The sequence below is a fragment of the Cetorhinus maximus genome, chromosome 1 (genome assembly GCF_964194155.1).
Source record: "Cetorhinus maximus chromosome 1, sCetMax3.hap1.1, whole genome shotgun sequence".
NCBI lineage: Eukaryota > Metazoa > Chordata > Chondrichthyes > Lamniformes > Cetorhinidae > Cetorhinus > Cetorhinus maximus.
The window spans coordinates 48,370,438-48,393,265 of record NC_135879.1 but is presented as its reverse complement, the minus strand read 5'-3'; the positions used below and the strand labels follow the sequence as shown (position 1 = coordinate 48,393,265).

At 44.6% G+C, this 22,828-nt stretch overlaps 1 protein-coding gene across 1 annotated transcript in view; it reads right to left on the bottom strand.

The window, feature by feature from the left end:
* Window positions 1-1,091: 1,091 nt before the first annotated feature.
* The window catches only part of LOC144667575 (bile acid-sensitive ion channel-like), a 219,765-nt gene continuing 198,028 nt past the window's right edge, over window positions 1,092-22,828 (bottom strand). The window contains exons 10-11 of the mRNA XM_078532673.1: window positions 14,048-14,139; window positions 1,092-1,285 (exon numbers count right to left, since the gene is read on the bottom strand). Coding sequence (XP_078388799.1) covers window positions 1,092-1,285; window positions 14,048-14,139 — 286 coding nt within the window. The remainder of the gene's footprint in view (window positions 1,286-14,047; window positions 14,140-22,828) is intronic.

Here is a 22,828-nt window from a genome sequence, read left to right as displayed (position 1 = left end):
CCTCTGGGTCCCTTTACCTGCCTCACTCACAGTCACACCCTCCTGTCCCTGGCCACTGACCAAATCAGAAGACCCTAACCTAAGTGGTGAGACTGCCTCCTGGCACAAAGTCTCCAGGTAACTTTCCCCCTCCCTGATGTGTCACAGTGTCTGCAGCTCAGCCTCCAGCTCAATGACTCTGAGTATCTCCTGTGCACACCACCGGCACTTTAAATTTTAATTAGAATCGTATGGGAACCGGCAAAAAGCAAGATGTTTGAGTGGCATATACTTCCGGTTCTACTGTCGGGTATAGTGCACCATGGTTAAAATTCTGCCCAGTGTTTATTTCTAGGATAGAATTGAAAGTAAAGAAATTATGCTAAACTTGTAACAAACTTTGGTCAAACCACACCTGGAGTATTATGTATAATTCTGAAAAATATCAGAAAGGTACACAAGTATTGGATAGGATTCAAAAAAGTTTTACAAGAATGATACCAGGATTGTGGGTGTAAATTCACCAGTGGAGGGTGAACAGGCTGGGTCTCAATCTCCTGAAAAGGGAGGGCTGAGGGGTGACCTAACTGATGTCTTTAAAGCTATGGTAGGTTTTGATACAATTGACACAGTGAAAGTGTTTCCACTTGTGGGGAAGAGTAAAAATAGAGAGCAACAATATAAGGCAGTTGCCAAGAAATGAAATAGGGAATTCAGGAGAAACCTATTAACCCAGAGAGTGGTTACAATGTGGAACACACTACGACGGGAAGTGGTTGAAGTGAATAGCATAGATGTATTTAAGTCAAGGATACATAAGCATATGAAGGAGCAGAGAATGGAGAATTATGCTGATAAAAGCTAAATGAGGAAAGTTGGGAGGAGGCTCAACTACAGCATCAATGGACTAGTTTGCTGGAATAGCTGTTTCTGGATAGAAACTCCTATGTAATAAAGGGAGCATGTATGCACAGTAATCGCTAGTTGTCTCATTAAATGCTCAATATGTGTATTGAAATAACAAATTGAAAAATATTTATATCAAATCTTTACCATTCAAATTCATGGTAGCATGACTGCCTATGGTGAAATAAGCAGACTCCATTAGGCTATTATTTAGTAGATAATTGCCTTTTTTCTTTTGCAGGAGGATTTTGAATGTCATTAGTTCTATTCAGTACTTCTGGTGGTTTTAATAGCCAAACTATACACATCCAATAGAATTTGGTGAGAAGGTATTCTAGAATTTCAATGATAGTGATCAGGCTTCCACCACAGAATAGACCAAGCTGACCCCCGATGTCACCTGTGAAAAATAGATGGAAATAATGTAATCAATAACAATAAACTAAACTATCTATAAATAGTAAATAATTTTAATTTATTATACATATTAACTTGACCACTGCATAAGATATTTCTGCAGTATATCACAGTTAATTCAAGTTTTTGTTAATTGAACATTTCTCCATTTTGCACAGTTTTTTTCCCCAAAGAATTAAATTGAGTCATTTACCTGAAGGCCTCAAATTTTGTAACTTACCATCAATTAAGTTATCCTATTAAGTCACTTGTATTCTCCACTGGATCACCTGGTTTGATGCTGACTGTTTGAATGCAGATATGGCCCAAATTTTGAAGTAGAAATACGGTGAGTCTATCAACCTCACTGTTGTTTGGGCCTAAATCATGCAGCAACCTCTGACATCCACATATGTGCAGTTTATCATGGCAGTCAGGAAGCTGTTGACCGAGTTGCTCTGTTTCTACATTAGCTTCACTCTAATAATGTCCCTCCAACAGACTCAACATTCACACACATGCAATAGCGTGAAGTTGCAGTGCTTACCCATTAAGTATCCAGTAAACATTCCAGAAATCCTTAGAGCCTGTTCCTTTAAGTATAAGTACATTTTAATAGCATGGTAAATATTGCTGAAAAAAATATACATTGTCGAAGCTTTTCGTCTTGCACTCATCAAAAATAAGTGGGAAGGCAGTGTGATGAGGACATAAGGAATCTACAAGGGGATATAGATATGGTTGAGTGAGTGGGCGAAAACTTGGCAGATGGAGTTTAATGGAGGAAAATGTGAGGTCATGCACTTTGGTAGGAAGAATCAAAAGGCAGACTATTATTTAAATAGAGAGAGACTCCAAAGAAGTGCAGCACAGGGGGATCTGGGTGTTCTTGTGCATGAAACACGAGAAGTTAGCATGCAGGTGCAGCAAGTAATTAAGAAAGCAAATGGAATTTTAGCCTGTATTGCTAGGGGGTTGGAGTTTAAAATAGGGAAGTCTTATTACAACTGCATAGGGTGTTGGTGAGGCTGCACCTGGAGTACCGTGTACAGTTTTGATCCCCATATTTAAGATAGGATATACTGGCATCAGTGGCAGTTCAAAAGAGATTCACTTGGCTGATTCCTGGGATGAAGGGGTTGACTTATCAAGAACGGCTAAACAGGTTAGGCCTTTATTCATTAGAGTTTAGAAGAATGAGGGATTATCTTATTGAAACGTACAAGATTCTGAGAGGGCTTGACAGGGTAGATGTTGAGAAGATGTTTCCACTAGTGGCGGAATCTCAAACTCGGGGACATAGTTACAGAATAAGGGGGCATTCATTTAAAACTGACAGAATAAGGGGGCATTCATTTAAAACTGAGATGCGAAGGAATTACTTCTCTCAGAGGGTGGTGAATGTTTGGAATTCTCTACCCCAGAGAGTTGTGGAGGCTAGATCACTGAAAGTATTTAAAGAGGAGGTAGATAGATTTTTGAAATATCAAGGAGTTGAGGGCTATGAGGAGCTGGTACGAAAAAGGAGTTGAGGCCTGGGGCAGATCAGCCATGATCTTATTGAATGGTGGGGCAGGCTTGAGGGGCCAAATGACCCCCTCCTGCTCCTATTTCTTATGTTATGTTGTTCTAGTGTAAAAGTCAATCCCATGACTTTCACCTAAAAAAGTGTAATTTTTCATATACCTTGTGTTGTATGGGTTTGTTCAGTAGGGTGTCACTAGCAGGCTCAGAGGCTTGCAAGATTAAACTGAGTATTTATTGATAACACAAACTATTTACATATGTACAAAGTTTAGCCCAGACTAGGAACTAACTCCATGCTGACTCCTTCTTGACTCTTTCCATACAACTCTATCTCCTGTCTACTGTCATGTGTCTCTCTAAATCATACTGTGGGTGTTACTGTTCTCTAGTCCCACATTAACCCTTGCTATGCCAAACACCCTTATACTTCACATTTCCCCCAAGTCTTTACCCAGCATATTTACAATACATTCTTTCTTTACAGGCTACCCTTCACCCCCACCTCAAGTCTCTGATTTTATGAATTTGGACAATCTGCAGGCTTGACAATTCTTCCAGATCTCATTCTGATCTATTTGGAGGAGTGGTAGGCTCAGTTGCTTTGGCCAAGCATTGATGGCTTGGAGTTGAAATCGTAGTATTCTGTGTTTCTGGCACTTGGTTCTCTCCATTCGATTCACTTTTTGCGCTCCTTGGAATTGAACTTTTCCTTATCTGCTTTATTTAGACACCATAGACTTTGTTCCATTCCTTCTGGAGAGTGTTCACTCTGTTCTTTCATAGTACAAACACGGGTTTTCTTTTTCCCTGGAGTCCGCCATGATCTTTCTGAGAGTTGAAGGTGTATTTCCATTCTGTTTGAATGTTCCTCATCCATGAGTTTAGCCTGCAGTTTGGCTTTCATCGGCATACTGTGTTCTTCCCTGTGCTCTTGTACCTCACTGAGGTGGGCTCTGGTGTGGTGATGGGCGTTCCTCTCCTGCTCTAGCATCGCCTTGCTGCTGTATGATTCTGCTGCAAATTGCACTTTCATTGCCACAGAGTTCTCCGGTTGTGTGACAGCAACCATTGGAGCCTGAGGTTGGGGCTCATGGTTCTGTCGCTGGTCATTCCCACATGTGTCTTTCACTCCAAGTATAGTGGGACTTTTCTGAAAGTTTGGCTGATTTGACCAAAGAGGAGCTTCTGCCACCTGCAAGGGAGTTGGACAAACCAGCTCTGCAAAGAGTGAAGACAATTCAGAGCTGAAGGCCCAGTCGAGAGTTTCTTCACTGGTGGGCCGTTCGGGAACTTGCAGTTCCATGTCATTGACAACAGAAATTATTTTGACATCTTCTGCCATTTTGAGGAGGTTAAGGGCAACACAGGCATGCCTGCTTAAGAGAAGAAAGGATTGTTTTGGATAATGCACAAAATTTTATTTGCTTGTCACCATACTGGAGTGGTTCTAGGATCATGCCTATGACCAGAAGTCAGATTTCTCCAGGCCCATAAAGTGATGTGTCTGGCATTCACAGCCAAAGGTCTTTCAGCCATGATTCCTTATCTGAGGGCACTGTGACACTGGCTCCCGTGTCTAATTTGAAATTGGTGAGGTGACCATTTACAGAGATGCCTGCATTCCAAAAGGAGAATCCAGGATCTTTGCTCTTATCTAAGAAGCACGGTTGGACTTCTTCCTGGTGTGGTACCTCAATCTCATGGACTGTTTTGGGATTCTCCACACTGAGACATGCCTTACACTTGCACAGCTTTCCAAAGTGTCCCAGCCAGCTGCAGTTGAAACACTGAGCAAAGATTGCTGGACATTGCTCTCACCTGTGAGGTCTTTTAGCTCCATAGTGCTGACATGGTCTAGACCCTAGAGCAAAGCTTTTAATCAAAGATTTTGGCCCTTTAGAACATTTTGCGGAGTATCTTCGGACATTTAAAAGGTGATTCTTGGCTCTGGCTGCCATTTTAAAACTTCTATTTTATTTTCACAGAGCTTGGCTACCACGTGGTATGGCACACTCTTTGAACCTGGGCTGGCTGCATTGACTAACAAAACGGACTGCTCCAACTAATAAATGGCCTGAAGACTTTTAAGAGCCAATTTAGCTGTAGAACTGAATTTTTGCTCACCCTTGCTAGGTCCTTTTACTCTGCAATCAATGGGGTTTCACAAGGGACCCCCGAGTACTCTCGTCGAGTCCTTTAGCTGCACAGTGGAATTTTCTTTTGCCCTTCAGCTTTCTAGTCTGCAATGGAGCTTCTTTTCAGGCGTCCTCGAGCTTTATGTTCACTTTTGGTACCTTCAGTCAGGTCAGGATGCTGTTCTTTTTAGTTTTTCAGATTTGGGGTTTCTTCGCCAGCTTCTTTGGGGTTCTGGATTCTTCCATTAGCTGCCACCATGTTGTAAGAGTTTGTTCAGTAGGTCTCATGAAGAGTTTCAGAGGCATGTAAGGCTAGACAGTAGTGTTTATTGGTAACACAAACAATTTACATATGTACAAAGTATAGCCCAAACTAGGAACTAACTCCATGCTGACTTCTGCTTGACTCCCTCCGTACAACTCTGTCTCCTGTCCACTGTCATGTGTCTCTCTACATCATCCTGTGGGCGGTACTATTCTCCAGTCCTGCATTAACCCTTGCTATGCCGAACACCCTTACATGATACCTTGGACGGAATCGTCCCAGATTTGCACTAAGTGTGGTATTGGGTGGGTAAAACGACGTTTTACCTGCCGGCCGCGATGGCGGGTTCTCACGGCATATCATCCCAAACCCGCCATATTAATTATGCATTCCCACGAAACACGCCATTTCATTAGCAGTGGACTCTTATTCACCTGCCATGCCATCACCTTGCCACTTCATCATGCCAGGCACCATATTTAAAGTGCAGCTACATGCACATGTCTCAGCGCTTCCAGCCCATGACTGCTGCACGGAAGACATGGCCCAAAAGGCAAGATGACTGCAGTATCCAGGTTCAATGATGCATCCCTCAAGCACATTTCAGATGCAGTGGAGGCTCGCCATGATGTCCTCTAACCTGCTCCGGCCACAGGATGGGCAGCAACATCACCAATCTGTCTTGGAAGGCGGTAGCAGCGGTAGTCAGTGCCAATGCCCTGCAAAAGAGGACAGGCACCCAGTGCCACAAGAGGATGAATGATCTCCTCCGTTCCGCCAAGGTAAGTCACTTTTCTCATCACTCTCAACTCACACACTCACAAACCCATCGCACATCCACAGGGCCCTCACTCACTGCCAGTTCGAGAAACATCATCACTCACTCTTTTAGACTCTCTCTTCATTGTCCTCATCTTGTCCATGGGACCACTCACCACCCACACATGCCAGACATACTTATCATCTGACCTGGCAGGCGTCCTGCTTACACTCTCTCCATCTTTATTCATGCAGGACAAGGTGGCACACAACAACAGGGAGAAGTTGCAGACTGGTGGAGGAATGCCTGAAATCAAGGTCCTTATGAGCTTTGAAAACAGAACCATCCAGCTGGCCAGCGAGGATCTGGTCCTGTGCTGATGGTGAGGTCGGCGCTGCTCTACCAAATAAGGATCCAGCAGTGCAACATCCATCAGACAACCATGCTGTGAGTAATGTGTCCTCTTTCACAGGCTACTGCCATGCACTAATTATCTCTCCTTGCTTTCACAGGCTCATTTGGGAATCAGCCGACAGAGTCCACAACCCAGAGCCTCCAATCAAGCCCTGAAGAAACCCAACGAATCTAAAGGCACCCTCATTGAAGTCCCGTCACAGCGCTCACCCACACCCTCCACCAGCGCAGGGACACACACCTTGGTGGGAGTTAGCTTTAGAATAAGCTCAGGATCACAATCTGGTGAGCACATCGCACTGTCTGATCCACCGCAGGTGGCGGCAGGGACTTCCCAGGTCCCAGGCACTCAGAGGACTGCTGGAGGCCAGAAATTTGCTGAGTCCGAGTCAGATGATGAGCCTCTGGACTCAGTCATGTCACAGTTTCTGGAGCTGCAAAGGCAAGCTCGGGAACATCAGGAAGGGATGTCCGCTACACTCCTCAAATTGCAAGGCACAGTGGAGGAGTCCATCCGCCTTCAGGCTGAGGTGATAACGCAGGCATGCCATGGCACTGAGGTCAACACTGGTAGGATGGCGGCTGCCATTGAGACCTTGGTCCAGTATGTCGCTCTTGCACTGTAGTGGGGGCTGAACTCCATTGCCAATGCCATATTTGGCCTGAAACAGCATCAACGCGAGAGGGGTGCGAGGCAGCTCGATCTCACTCCAGCTATCCCTTGTCCTCAAGGAGTCAGACAGGAGCCCTTGGGTACCCATAGGGAGGAGGATCAGCAGGTCCATACCCCAGGGACATCTACCCAGGTGCATTCAAATCCCCTCTTCCTGTGACCCTTCCCCCCTCAGCTCCAGCTCCACTGGCTGAGGACGGTGGCACTGCCACATAGCAGGACTCCAAAAGCACGCCAGGGCCCTCCAAGTCTCAGCCCTCCAGCGGATGCCCGTCAAGATCATCACAGACAGGGTGTTGCAATCAGCAGGCCACCTCCACCTCCGCTGTGGATGTCGGGGGAGCAACAAGACGTAGCAGCAGGGTTAGTAAGGTTAAGAAGATGTAATTGCACAGCCTGGGCATGGGTGTTAATCACTTGTACATAATATTCACTGTTGTAAATAAACTCCCAAGAATGTCTCCCTGTCTATGGCTCCTTGTTCTGATGAGCAATGTTCTTGTCACTCAGATGTGAAACCTTGTTTCCTCCACAAGATAAAGGCAGGTGTCTCAGTCCAAGGCCTCTTCCCTGTGCTCTGTGCAGCCTTCAAATCAAAGTGATGGTGCGGCCTCACATTCACTGGACACATTACTGATGCCTGCACCTCGACGGTGCTGGTCACTGCCACTAGAATGTCGTGGGCAGGCATCACACAGTTTTCATGGTCTCTCTGTGTGCTCTCAGCACCTTTAAGGTGGTGCTGGCCCCCATCTCTTCAACATCTGTGACCAGTGGCTCTGTGCTCCTGAAGGGGTCAGGCGCTGACAGCTGACAAAGGATCAGGTGTTTTTAAGATTTCATGGCTGCATCTCTATGATATGACTCTGATCACGGAGTGCAAGCGAGCTGCCCTCAGCCAGAGAGCAGGTAGACATTCACAAAGGCTATGTGAAGATCTATGGAGTGTCCTCACTGCATGTCATCATTCTCCTGGAATCGAGCGACTATTTGGGTCTCCACTGTGTTTCCATGACAGGAGCATTATCAGAGAATGTATGTGCACCCCACCCGCCAGACAGCTGTTAAAGTTTTACAGATGCAATGTGAGGATCTATGGTGTCTGCTCATTGCGTGTCGTCATCATCCTCCACAAATATAGCAGCTATGATGGCCTCCCGAGTGCGTCTGCCTCATCCGGCCAGTGCAAGGGTTTCATCACCATCATTGTGGCCTTCAAGGACCTCATCACTGTCGATGTCCTTCTCATTGGAGGAGACCTCCAGCTCCTGCATCTCCTCCTCAGCCAGCTCATCTCCCTGTTGCAGCGCCAGGGTGTAAAGGGCACAACAGGTGACAATGATGCGTGACACCATGTGTAGACTGTATTGCAGGGCTCCACGACCGGTCCAGGCGCCGGAACCTCATTTTCAACATTCGATGGTTTGCTGCATCAAAGTGCGAGTTGCAGCACAAGCCTCATTGTACCTTCTCTCTGCTGCAGTCTGAGGCTGCAGCACAGGCGTCATCAGCCATGTCCACTGCGGGTAACCCTTGTCCCCGAGGAGTCAACCCTGCAGCCTCTGTGTACCCTGGAAGATGTCAGGGATCTGTGACCGACTGAGAATGTGGGAGCCATGGACACTCCCTGGAAACTGTGCACAGACCTGTAGGATGCATTTGTGGTGGTCGCACACCAGCTGCACATTCAGCAAATGGAACTGCTTGCGTTTGACATAGCTGACCCCTTGTTGTAATGGAGATCAGTCGATCACACCCAGCACTTGTGGAAAACCCAAGATCTGGGCAAATCCAACCACTCTTGCATCCTGGCTCTCTTAGTTGCGGGTGAAATGAAGTTGTGTCTCGTGAAGATGGCATCCATGACCTTATGGATGCATTTCTGGGTGGAGGCTTGTGATATCGCACAGAGGTCACCTGTGGAGCCCTGAAAGGAGACACTGGTGTAAAAATTGAGTGCCACAGTCACTTTCACAGCCACTGACAGTGGATACTCTCCATGTCCCCGTTGTACCAAATCAGGCAGCAGCTGGTAAATGTGACGGAACAGTTCCCTAGCACACGCAGTCTTCGGCGACACTGGTTGTCGGTCATCTGCAGGAATGAAAAGTGGTGTCTATAGACCTTGGGTCTAGTTAGGCGCCGACCAACGACAGCTCACTGTAGCTCCTCAACGGCATGTGCGGGAGCCTCAGCCGCCCCTTCTTCCTGAGGGTGTTTCTCCCCACTCTGCGCAGCCAGGCGCCTCCATCACTCTCTTCTTCTTCGTCTCCACTCTCTGTAAGCCATGAGGTACACAGCTAGTTCATCAGGCTCCATGCTCCTGATGCACTCCTCCTGCAGGGTGAAAGAGAGAGACATGTGGGTTAGCTTGGGAGTTCTAAGAACCTCCCTTGGTTAACTTTGAAGGCCCTTAAATGCATCCCAGAGAGTGCTGGCCACCACTTGCATGGCCAGAGATTTGTGCGCTGGATGGCGGCCTGAAACCCCACCCACCTCCGCCCCACTCCATCTGACCAATTGGTGGCAGCTTTGCCCACTGGACTGCATGCTGTGCTCTCAGCTCAGGTGCAGGCATTCTCCTAACCCACACTGCAAGGTTACACTGTTAGCTTGAACCATGGGGGACACTGGTCCAAATATGAATGATGAATTGCAAGGGGTGTGAGTGCCTCCACCAGTGACTGCCCCATGGCCAGATTTAGCAAGGAGATTGTACGACGTGCCCAGTCATCCAACTATTCTGCTGTCCACTAAAATGGCCTTTAGTTTGCAGTCTGTGCCCGAGCAGTGAAAAGCTCTGGAGCATTTGGTGGCACTTTCATTCCTCTGCATTGCTTGAGTGGGCAGATAAGCTAGAGGCCCGACTCCAAACATGTCAATGCGGCTGCGCCTGAACTGTCTCAGCTGCGGAGGAATGGTCACTTTATTTAAGATTTCTCTAATGTGTGGCTGCTTCCCTCCGCATGACCCAGCACATGCTTGAGCACTACCATCGACCACAGGGCAGCCCTTACCCCTACCCCCAAGTCACCTCAACAGCAGACCCTTGCCGCTCATGCTCCCCCCACCCCCCACCTCCCGATGCGCCTCAATCTTGAAGACCAACAGTGCAATGTTACTGTGCACTCACCTTCGAGTTCTCCTCAAAGTGCAGCCCACCAAGTGCATGCCTTTTATATATATATAATATGAATCACACAGACTTGAAATGTTGACTCTATTTCTCTCTCCACAGATACCGTCAGACCTGCTGAGTTTTTCCAGCATTTTCTGTTTTTATTTCAGATTTCCAGCATCCACAGTATTTTGCTTTTACCTTATATATGCTGTTGTGAAATATGTTGGCATGCAGTCACAACGTCGTGAAACCCATTTCTGGCCTTCTCGCCATATTGCCCGCTCATGCCGCTGAGCATGCCCAACACCAGCGGGCACGGAAAATTCTGCCCCTTGTGTAAAACTCACCCCTGCTTTTCAAAGTCCAAAACCTTCAGTATCAAAGTATACGCTCAACAATCACATTCAAATCCTCTAAAAAGTTCATCCAAAAATATACAGATACCATATTTCTTCCAGTTCTTACTTGTCAATTAAGGCAGGAAGAATGAAGATTGATTTTGATTTTTGGGGGAGAAACTGACAGATTGGAGAAGAGTAATAAATAGGGCACATGGAAACAGGATGTGGGGAGCAACTTCCAGAGTGAACTTTAAATAAATGAACATCTAGGCCTTGTGTCCTCAATCATCGCCCTCAGCCTTCCTGGGGAGGAGAGGCGAGGCGGGGCGAGGCTCAGACTTTGCCAGTTGGGCCCTTGAGATTGCCCCTGCATCCAAGGCCTAGGTCAATGACGGAGAGCCATCAACATAACATTTTGTAAAGGTGCAGCCCTCCCTTTTCTTTTCTTTCTCCTGGCCTCCAAGCAGCATTGAAACCGCAGACCCCGCCGATGCTGCTGCTTCCTTTCCTGGGGATGGGGAGGGGATTCCTTAATAAAATGACAGCAAGAGAGAGAGAGAGAATAAACAGCTGGTGTGGGCACCACGTTCCCATAGGGTTGACAACTGTGATTAAATGTATTCCTGGAGGTTTCATCACATGACTTGCCCCCACCCTCTTGTCATTAATCAGCCTACACATCCATCCTTGTGACACACTGCCTTCCTATGCCAGTTCTGAGAAATAGAGGTTGTCCTTTTTAATATTTTTGGGGAGTATTGTGTTATTCTATGAAGAAGGCTGTGTGTGTGTGTATGTGTGTGTGTGTGTGTGTGTTAAAGATGTAATTAAGCTGTGGGAAGGTTACTAGAAGACAGATTGTCTGAGAGGTTTAAAAAATAAACGGATAGAGGTGTTTGGTTTGAGGTACAAGTGGATGGATCAAGTGGTTGGGCCCTTGAGATTGCCCCTGCACCCGAGGCCTAGGTTAATGGCTGAGAGCCATCAATGTAACATTTTGGATGGTACAGGTGGCTGGATCTAACATTTGCATTTTTAGACAAGTTGAATTTGTTTGAATATCAAAGAGAGTTCAGAAATGACAAGAAATATGTTTGCATGTTGCAGGAGTTCCATAGGTAAATAGAAGAGGGTATATTACATTTTATTGACCTGAAAGAAAAGACAAAATAGAAGTATGAAGGATTTTATGTTTGGAAGGATTTGAGTTTCAAAGAGGTGTGGGAACAATGGAACCTGAGGTGAAAGGGAGAAAAAGGTATTTTAGAGTTATTGTGGAAAGCTTAAGGTAGCTGTTAGCTGTAGCTGGAGCTGGTAGCTGTTGGCTGGAGCTGTTGAGTTGTTAACTGTAGCTTTGAGCTATTGGCTGTGTGAGGAAGATCTGCTGGAAACAGCTCCAGGCTGGGAGAAGATGCAGTTTGAATCAGCCATCCAGTCAAGCCAGCAAAATCTTGGGCTGCACAAAGCAGTCGTGTTCTGAAGTTTTAAGTTTCCACAGCAGAGTGGGAGAGAGTTTATAAGGTCATGTGCTCTATTAAAGCTACAGCAGTTTGCCTTGGGCAGTTTACCTTGAGGGCAGAATTTTGTCCTCGTTGGACGGGCTTGGCGGGGGCGGTTGGAAAGCCCACCACTGCCCGTGACCAGGGCCAGACTGCAATTTCACGCTGGGGGGCCAATTAAAGCCCGCCCAGTGTGAAACGTGTGCAACAGCGCTCAGTGCTGCCTGTGTGGATGGGGAACGAGGGCGAGCGCGAACTTCACGCATGCACGTGGGTGCATGAAGCACAGAGCTGCCTCAGGGAGATAAACAGTTTTCAAAATAAATAAACAAATAAAGAATTTTAAGGCGTTAAGAAACATGTCCCTTCATGTGACTCTGTCACATGGGTAGGGACATGTTAGAAATTAGGATGAAATTTAAAAAAAAATTTTTAATGACGGATCAAAACCACATCCCACCCAAGGATGAGGTTTCTCAAAAAATGCAAAGGCTGCTTGGCCTTTTTGCCTGCCCGCCAACCGTAAGGTTGGATGGGCAGTGAAAAATTTAAATCAATTGGATTGTTAATGGCCTTAATAAACCTTTTAATTGTCGGTGAGCATGCTGCCGATTCCCGCACACACCCACCGAGCAAAATATTGCACAATGATGTTGGGTTGCTCACCCGATGTCATCGCATGTCATTTTACGCTTGAGCAGGTCGGATGCGTGCCTGCCCACTTAGCGAAAAATCCTGGCCGGGGTTTTTAGAGTTAAACATCTATAAGGGAGTGTTGCCTGCAAGGTGTTTACTTCTGGGTCTGACTAAGCAGGGAGTCTTTTGGGGGAATGGTTTGTAAGACTAATTTTAACTGTGTAACTGTAATCTTGTATGCTCAAGTTTTCTTTTACTCTTGTTAATAAAACCTTTACTTTTAATTTTTAAAATCCCAAAAGTGTTATTGGACTTATTGCTGCTGAGATCAGTACATTTTCTTCTCATTTTCAGAATACAAAACAAATGGTAAGCCATGTTTCCCTCTGGGATTTGGTTTGCACAGCAACTAACATCGGCTATGGTCATAACACAATTAAAAGCAAAAGCTCTCATTACCCAATTGGATGGTGCTTGACTGTCAATCAAACAGCCTTTTCCCCCCATTTTCAATATTTTTATATCTGATATGAGAAATGCTCAAAGAAAATAACAAAAAAACAATCTTTTTTAATGTCCCAATGATTTTTCTCCAGGATTGCACACAGCAGTGTCCTGGAGATTGATCTTCAATTCCTGGAGACTCCAGGTCAATCCTGGATGGTTGGCAACCCTGCTTCCCCCACTAATTTGTGGAATCTTTTGAGAGACCTGTTGCTGTAAGTCCCATAAAAGCATTACCCATGTAAAAGTTGACCCCTTAACATTTTGCCTAAAAAATTGGCCTGAAAAATTTGACTTTTACATGAGTATAATTGAGGTGTTTAAGATGATTAAAGGATTTGGTACAGTAGATAAGGAGAAACTATAGCGTCTGGTGTTGGAGTCCAACACAAAGTTCCATCACCTTAAAATTAAAGCTGGGCTGTTCAGGGCGATGTCAGATAAACCTTCTTCACACAAAGGGTAGTGGAAATCTGGAACTCTGTCCCACAGAAAAGCTGTTGAGGCTAGCTCAGTTGAAAATTTTAGAACTGAGATTGACAGATTTTTCTTAGACAAAGGTATTGAGTGATTTGGCAACAAGACCGATAAATGGAGTTAAGATACAGATCAGCCACAAGGAAAGTGAATGGCAGAATTGGTTCAAGGGGCTGAATGATGTGCTCTTGCTCCTGTTCCAATGTTCCCATGGAAGATAATTCAGATTGTTACACATTCACTTGATTACTTATGTGAAGCACGGATTTGTATCCACTGTTCCTGTTAAATTCTGGCGTTGTTAAATATAGGACAGCATTTGATATTTTATTTCAATCATTGCTATAAATAATGTTTCCTCATTGCATGCTAAGAATGAAAATATGTTTGGAGGAATAGAATCATGTAACTCACCAATAAGCTCAGTAACTGGTAGTGCCTTCTGCTGCTGAGTCACTTCATAGTTGAGATCCTTGTAAACTATATCAATGTAAACAAAGTTTTCCCTAGGGATGAAATAAATGATATTTTATTTATGTTCCTCCAAAAACACATTTATGTTGTAAAATGCAGTCAATATTTATTTACAGCTGTGCAACCTACTGCAAACATATGTTGTTAATTTTGATTAGTTGGTTGGGACTGTTCTCGTTTCATTATCTAATTATAGCCAGGGAACCACTTGCAATGGCTCCTCTCCTCGTCCCTGCCCCACTGCCTCTGTTGCCACTCAAGGATTTATCCTTAGTCCCTCCAATCTTTCATCAACAAGCTGCCCCTTGGCAGCCTCATTTGAAAGCACAAAATTAGTTTTTGCATGTATGCTGAGGACACCCAGCTGTACAATAGCACAACCTCTCTTGACTCCTCCACTGTCTCTAAATTGTCAGACTGCTTATCTGGCATCCAGCGCTAGATAAGTGGAAATTTCCTCCTACGAAATATTGGGAAGACCTTAGTCATTGTCTCTGGAGCTGCCACAAACTCCATCCCTTAGCCACCGGCTGCGTTATGTTTCCTCACAGATGCCTGTGGTTAAATCTGACTGTTTACAATCTTGGTGTCATATCTATCACAGTATCTTTACAGTGCAGAAGGAGGCCATTTGGCCCATCGAGTCTGCACTGGCTCTCTGAAAGAGTATTCTACCTAGTCCCACTCCCCTGCCTTATCCCCATAACCTTGCACATTCTTGTAGCAATCCAATTCCCTTTTGAAAACCTCGATCAAACCTGCCTCCACCACCCTTTCAGGAAGTTCGTTCCAGACTCCAACCACCCTCTGGGTGAAATTTTTTTTTCCCTCTCATCACATTTACTCCTTTTGCCAATTATTTTGAATCTGTGCCTCTAGTTCTTGATACTCTCTTGAGTGGGAACAATTTCTCACTATTTACCCTGTCTATATCCCTCAGGATCTTGAATACCTTTATCAAGTCCCCTCTCAGCCTTCTTTTCTCGAAGAGAAACAGTCCCAACCTCTCCAATCTATCCTCATAGCTACAGTTCTTCATCCCGGAAATCATTCTTGTGAATCTTCTCTGTACTCTCTCTCCAATGCTTTTACATCCTTCCTCAAGTATGGCACCCAGAACTGGATGCAGTACTCCAGATGAGGCCTAACTAGTGTCTTACAAAAGTTCTTCCTTCCTTACTCTTGTACTCAATGCCCCGATTAATAAAGCTCAAGATATTATATGCTTTATTAACTACTCTCTCAACATGCCCTGCCACCTTCGATAACCCATGTACATATACACTGAGGTTATTCTGTTTCTACACCTCCTTTAGAGGCTTTCCCTTTATTTTATACTGTCTCACCATATCTTTCCAGCCAAAACGAATCACCTCACACTTCTCTGCATTGAACGTCAACTGTCGCTTATCTGCCCAATCCACGAACATATCTATGTCCTTTTGAAGTTTAATACTATCCCCATCACAGTTGACAACATTTCCAATCTTCATATCATCTGCAAATTTAGAAATCATGTGCTGCACACCACAGTCTAGGTCATTAATATATATCAGGAAGAGCATGGGACCCAACACTGACCCATGAAGAACTCCACTACAAACCTTCCTCCCCTCTGAAAAACAACCATTTATCACTACAGTTTCCTGTCACTCAGCCAATTTCTTATCCAAGTGTCTACTTTCCCTTTTATTCCATGACCTAGAATTTTCCTCACAAGTCTGTTACTTGACACTGTATTAAATGCCTTTTAAATATCCATATACACTACATCAACAGTGTTTCCTTTATCAACCTTCTCTGTTACCTCCTCAAAAAACTCCAGCAAGTTAGTTAAACATGTTAAACCTCAATTAATCCATGCTGGCTTTCCTTAATTATCCTGCACTTGTCTAAGTGATCATTGATTTTATCCCGTGCGATAATTTCCAGAAGTTTCCCTACCACTGAGGACAAACTGACTGGTCTATAGTTCCCATCTTTATCCTTGCACCCATTTTTGAACAAGGGTGTAACATTCGTAGTTCCCCAGTCCTCTGGCACCATCCCTGTGTCTAAGGCAGACTGGAAGATTATCGCTAGTGCCCCTGCAATTTCCACTCTCACTTCCCTCAGTACCCTTGGATGCATCTCATCCAGTCCCGGTACCTTATCTATTTTATGTAAAGACAGCCTTTCCAACATTTCCTTCCTCTCGATTGTAAGTTCTTCTAATGTACCAGTTACCTCCTCTCTCACCTCGGTCTGAGTAGCAAGTTCTTCCTTTGTAAAGACAGATGCAAAGTACTTATTCAACACGATCGTTATTTCTCCAGCCTCCACATGCAAGTCCCCTTTTTTGTCTTTTCATCTTTTTGTCCTCACTCTCTTCTTATGCTCCTCTTTGCCTCTCTGATTTCCTTTCTCATTTCTTCTCTGAACTTTATAGATTCAGCCTGCTTCTCACTTCTATTATCAACCTGACATATATCATACACACCCTTTTTCTGCTTCATCTTATCTCTCTTTTATCATCCAGTTCTGCCTTTGCTTGCTCTACCTTTCCTCCTCATGACAATCCACCTCAACCACAACCAAACTACTCCACTTTCACGGCAGCCCATTGTTCTGTGACAGTTTTGCCTGTAAATCTTGGCTACTTTTGCTGCCAACGCGGTGCATGTACAGTTGCACCGACATGACGTCACTGCCAGCGATGGAGATCAGAACTCTACTCATTCCCCCAACCTCAGTGTGATACTTATCCACTCCATTTAGTTTCTCATTTTTAAGCAAAATTCAAACTCGCAGCAAACCAATCAATGAGAACTGAAACCGACTGTCTCTGTTTTTTTAAAATATAAAGTCTGATACGCAGCAGTTTCTTCAGGGGAGGAGGAACAAAGGGAGAGAATTGAATGTCTTGGTGGTTGGGAGAAAAGGATTCTTAGTTTTATCTTACGATGTATCATAGGAAAACCCGTGTGAAAATCTATAGAGGAATTACAGGATTGCTCCAAAACAGCAAGACTGCTCTTGGCACCTTGTCTCGCCTAATAATAAGGCAGATTAGAGATGGTTTTAATGAAACAGAAAACTGGCACTCTGACCTCCGTACCCAATTTTCCAACTGTACCATCATCCAACAAGACTGTGTACCATGATAATTAAGTCTCTTGATTTCTTCAAGCATGTTCTTTTACCATGTTTTAAAAAAGGCTTAGAAAATTTAAAAATTGGTTTTCTGCGCTGTGTGGACAAGGTTATCAGTGGCCATCTTGGACAGCCATTTTGCGTTGGCAAGAGATTCAGTGGCAAATCTTTGATCCTAATTTGGGACAGATCTGTTCTCATTTCCCGGAATTTGTCCCTCTTCCAATTTAGTATTTTTACTTTAGAATTCGCCATGGGCAGGATGTCCCGGTCGGTGAGTGAGGGGTGGGGCCCACTCGCCAATGCATAAAATGACGCGGGATGACGTCGGGTAGAACTCCCGATATCACCTTGCGTCATTTCAATTTTCAGATAGGCGGGGGCTCAGCCGAATCAGCTGTGCACCCGCTGACCTGTCAACGGTCAATTGGGGCCATTTAAGAGAGTGCGCTTTTTCACGCATGTGTGCGAAAGAATGCACTGATTTCCCTGAGACTAAGTGCTGCCTCAGGGAGATCAGCTCCAAATCAGCTTACGCAATCCCCCCTTGCCTGCAGAGGGAGCTCATAGCGCTTCCTGGCAGACGTCACACTGGGAGGGCCTAATTGGCCCGCCCACATAAAATCACCAAGGCTCATTTGGTTCCCCTCCCAGCCACTCACCATCCTGACTTGGAAATATATCACTGATCCTTCACTGTCGCTGGGTCAAAATCCTGGAACTCCCTCCCTAACAGCACTGTGTGTGTACTTACACCATATGGACTACGGCGGTTCAAGAAGGCAGCTCACCAATCACTTTCTCAAGGGCAATTAGGGATGGGCAATAAAGGCTGGCCCAGCCATCAATGCCCACATCCCATGAATGAATAAAAAAAATGAGTAACTCACCTCCTGACCCTAAATTTTGTTAGGAGTGTGTGATGAAATGTTCTCCCCTTGCCGGGATGTGTGCAGCCCCAACAACACTCAAGAATGTCAACTCCACCGAGGACAAAGCAGCCCACTTGACTGACATCTCATCCTCTGCCATTAACATTCGCCCTCCACCACCAATGCACACTGGCAACAGTGTGTGCCATCTACTGGTACACCCTGGAATGGAGTGTGACTTTGAACAGAGTACTGGGAGTTGGGTAAGTGAGGAAATCTTAATCTGTTTGTTAAAATCTAATTTTGTCTGAACCTGGGGCTGAGCTAACTCTTTAGTTTCAGACCATATAAATACAGACCTCACAGTGTGACTTAGCACTGGAGTGAGACTTTGAACAGAGTGCTGGCAGTTGGGTTACTAAAGAAATAATAAAAAGAGCAAAGGTAAATTATGAAAGAAAACTAGCACAAAATGTAAACACTGATAGCAAAAGCTTCTACAAGTATATAAAGGGAAAGAGAGTAGCTAAAGTGAATGTTGGTCCCTTGAAAGATGAGACTGGGGAGTTAATAGTGGGGAATGCAGAAATGGCAGTGACACTAAATCAATATTTTGCCTCAGTTTTCACAGTGGAGGATACTAGTACCACCCCAATAGTAACAGGTATTGCAGAGGATACAGAGAAGGAGGAACTTAGAACAATCACCATTACTAGAGAAAAAGTACTGAGCAAACTATTGGGACTAAAGAACAAAGAACAAAGAAAAGTACAGCACAGGAACAGGCCCTTCGGCCCTTCAAGCCTGCGCCGATCATATTGCCTGTCAAACTAAAACATTTTGCACTTCCGGGGTCCATATCCCTCTATTCCCATCCTATTCATGTATTTGTCAAGCTGCCTCTTAAACACCACTATTGTACCTGCTTCCACCACCTCCTCTGGCAGCGAATTCCAGACACTCACTACCCTCTGCGTAAAAAACTTGACCCGCACATCTCCTCTAAAGTTTCATCCTCTCACTTAAATCTATGTCCCCTAGTAATTGACTCTTCCACCCTGGGAAAAGGCTTCTGACTATCTACTCTGTCCATGCCACTCATAATTTTGTAAACTTCTATCAAGTCGCCCCTCAATCTCCGTCGCTCTAGTGAGAACAATCCGAGTTTCTCCAACCTCTCCTCATAGCTAATAACCTCCAGACCAGGCAGCATCCTGATAAACCTCCTCTGCACCCTCTCCAACGCCTCCATATCCTTCTGGTAATGTGGCGACCAGAATTGCACGCAATATTCCAAGTGTGGCCTAACCAAGGTTCTATACAGCTGCAGCATGACTTCCCAGCTTTTATACTCAATACCCCTGCCAATGAAGGCAAGCATGCCATATGCCTTCCTGACTACCTTGTCCACCTGCGTTGCCACTTTCAGCGACCTGTGGACCTGTACACCCAGATCCCTTTGCCCTTCGATGCACTTAAGGGTTCTGCCATTTACTGTATAATTCCTACCTATTTTAGACCTTCCAAAATGCATTACCTCGCATTTGTCCGGATTAAACTCCATCTGCCATTTCTCTGCCCAAGTCTCCAACCGAACTATATCCCGTTGTATCCTTTGACAATCCTCTTCACTATCTGCAACTCCTCCAACCTTAGTGTCATCTGCAAACTTACTAATTAGCCCAGTTACATTTTCCTCCAAATCATTTACGTAGGGTGACTTACGTAAAGGATGACAGGTCCCTAGGACCTGATGGCCTATATCCCAGGGTCTTAAAGGAAGTGGTAGCGGAGATATTGGATGCATTGGCTATAATATTCCAAAATTCCCTGGACACTGGAAAGGTTCCAGTGGATTGGAAAAATGTTAATATAACACCCTTATTCAAAAATGAGGGGAGGCAGAAAGTAGGAAACTATAGGCCAGTTAGTTTAACATCTGTCGTTGGGACATTGTTGGAATCCATTATTAAGGAAGTAGTAATGGGACATTTGGAAAGTCAAAATGCAATCCATCATAATCAGCATGGTTTTATGAAGAGTAAATCGTGTTTGACTAATTTGCTAGAGTTCTTTGACAAGCAAAATGGATAATGGGGATCCTGTAGATGTAGTATATCTGGACTTCCAGAAGGCCTTTGATAAGGTGCCGCACAAAAGATTAACACACAAGATAAGATCACATGGAGTTATGGGTAATATATTAGCTTGGATAGAGGATTGGATAACCAACAGAAAGCAGAGAGTCGGGATAAATGGGTCTTTTTCTGGATGGCAAGCTGTAACTAGTGGGGTGCCACAGGGTTCGGTCCTTGGGCCCCAACTATTTACAATCTATATTAATGACTTGGATTCAGGGATAAAAGGTATTATAGATAAATCTGCAGGTGACACGAAAATAGGTGGGAAGGTAAGTTGCAATGAAGAAATAAGAAATTTACAAATGGATGTGGACAGGTTAGGTGAATGGGCCAAAATTTGGCAGATGGAGTTTAACATGGATAAGTGTGAGGTTATCCATTTTGGTCAGAAGAATAAAAAGGCAACTTATTAATTTAATAGAGAGAAACTTCAGAATGCTTCAGTGCAGAGGGATCTGGGTGTATGCAGGTACAGCAGGTAATAAGGAAGGCAAATGGAATTTTGGCATTTATTGCTAAGGAATAGAGTATAAAAATAGGGAAGTGTTGTTGCAATTGTACAAGGCATTGATGAGACCGCACCTGGAGTACTGTGCACAGTTTTGGTCCCCTTACTTGAGAAAGGATGTAGTTGCACTGGAGGTGGTTCAGAGGAGGTTCACGAGATTGATACCAGAGATGTGGGGCTTGTCTTATGAGGAGAGATTGAGCAGTTTAGGCCTATACTCACTAGAGTTTAGAAGGATGAGAGGAGATCTAATTGAGGTTTATATGATGCTAAAGTAGACTTGGAGCGGATGTTTCCCCTTCTGCGGCATTCAAGATCAAGAGGCCATAGTTTTAGGCTAAGGGATGATAGATTTTATTCAGAGATGAGGAGGAATTACTTTTCTCAAAGGGTCGTGAATCTGTGGAATTCACTACCTCAGAGCGCAGTGGATGCCGAGACGCTGAATAAATTTAAGGAGGAAATAGACAGATTTTTAATTAGTAATGGGTTGAAAGGTTATGGGGAGAGGGCGGGAAATTGGAGTTGAGGCTGAAATGAGATCAGCCATGATAGAAATGAATGGCAGGGCAGGCTCGAGAGGCTGAATTGCCTACTCCTGCTCCTTGTTCTTATGTTGGCTGAGTGAGGGAATCAGGTGAAGAGGAGAAGGAGGTGCTCCTTTGCTTTTTTAAGTATCTGGTGAGCATCTGGGAAGTGATGACAGTCTATTCTATTCCTCAGGTTTAAAATAATATACAAACCGGTGGTAAGGTTAATAACATATTCAAGAAAGGAAAATAAGTAATTGAATAAAAGAATTAAGTGGCTAATTAAACACATTAAGGATGGCAGGATAGGTGATGTGCTAAGGCTGCAGCATGTGGGAGCTCCTAGATGCCGGTGTTATCCAGGACAAACACGGCAGCTTGAGGAACTTCAGCTCAGAGTCATTGATCTAGAGGATTAGCTACAGACACTGCAGCACACCAGGGAGGGGAAAGTTACCTGGACTCTTTATACCAATAGTTGGTCACACCCATTGGGGTAGGGTCTATAATCAGAGAATGAGAGAAAGTTGGCTAGAAATACAACAGTTTGTAAGAGTTTCTGTAGATATTTTAAAACAGTTAACAAAGTGAGCGTTGGTCCTATAGAAAGTGAGTCTAGGGAATTAATAATGGAAAATAAGGACATGGCTGATGAATTGACCAGGTATTTTGCATTGGTCTTCACTATAGAGGATACAGGTTATACCCTAGAAGCAGCTATAAATGAGGAAATGGAAGGAAGGGAGGAACTCAAGAAAATTACAATCACCAGGGAAGTGGTGCTGAGCAAATTGTTGGAGCTGCGGGATGACAAGTCTCCGGGTCCTGATGGGTCCTGAGGTCTTAAAAGAAGTGGCTAGTGACATAGTTGATGCATTGGTTTTAATCTTCCAAAATTCCCCAGATTCGGGGAAGGTTCCATTAGATTGGAAAATACTGAGTGTAACTCATTTATTCAAAAAGGGAGGGAGACAGAAAGCAGAAAACTACAGGCCAGTTAGCTTAACATCTGTCATAGGGAAAATGTTAGTAGCTGTTAAAGATGTACTGCACCTAGATTTGCTGTAAGCGTTTGATAAGGTACCACATCAAAGGTTATTGCGGAAAGTAAAAGCTTATGGTGTAGGGGATAACATATTGGCACGGATAGAAGATTGGCTAGTTAACAGGGAATGGAAAGTAGGCATAAATGTGACATTTTCTGGTTGACAAGATGTAAAGAGTGGCGTACCACAGATATCGGAGCTGGGGCCTCAACCTTTTACAATTTTTATAAATGACTTGAATGAAGGGACTGAAGGAATGGTTGCTAAATTCTGACCCTGAGATGAGCTTCTGACCACATAAGGAATCATAGAATCATAGAATGATTATGGCACAGAAGAAGGCCATTTGACCCATTGGGTGGAATTGTCCCCTCCTGCCATAAGTTCCGTGGTGAGGTGAGAAAGTTGGAGTAATTCCTGCTACAGAATGGGATGGCTTTTACACGCATTCGTGTGCTCCCCATCTCATTAGTTATGCATGCACATGTTCCG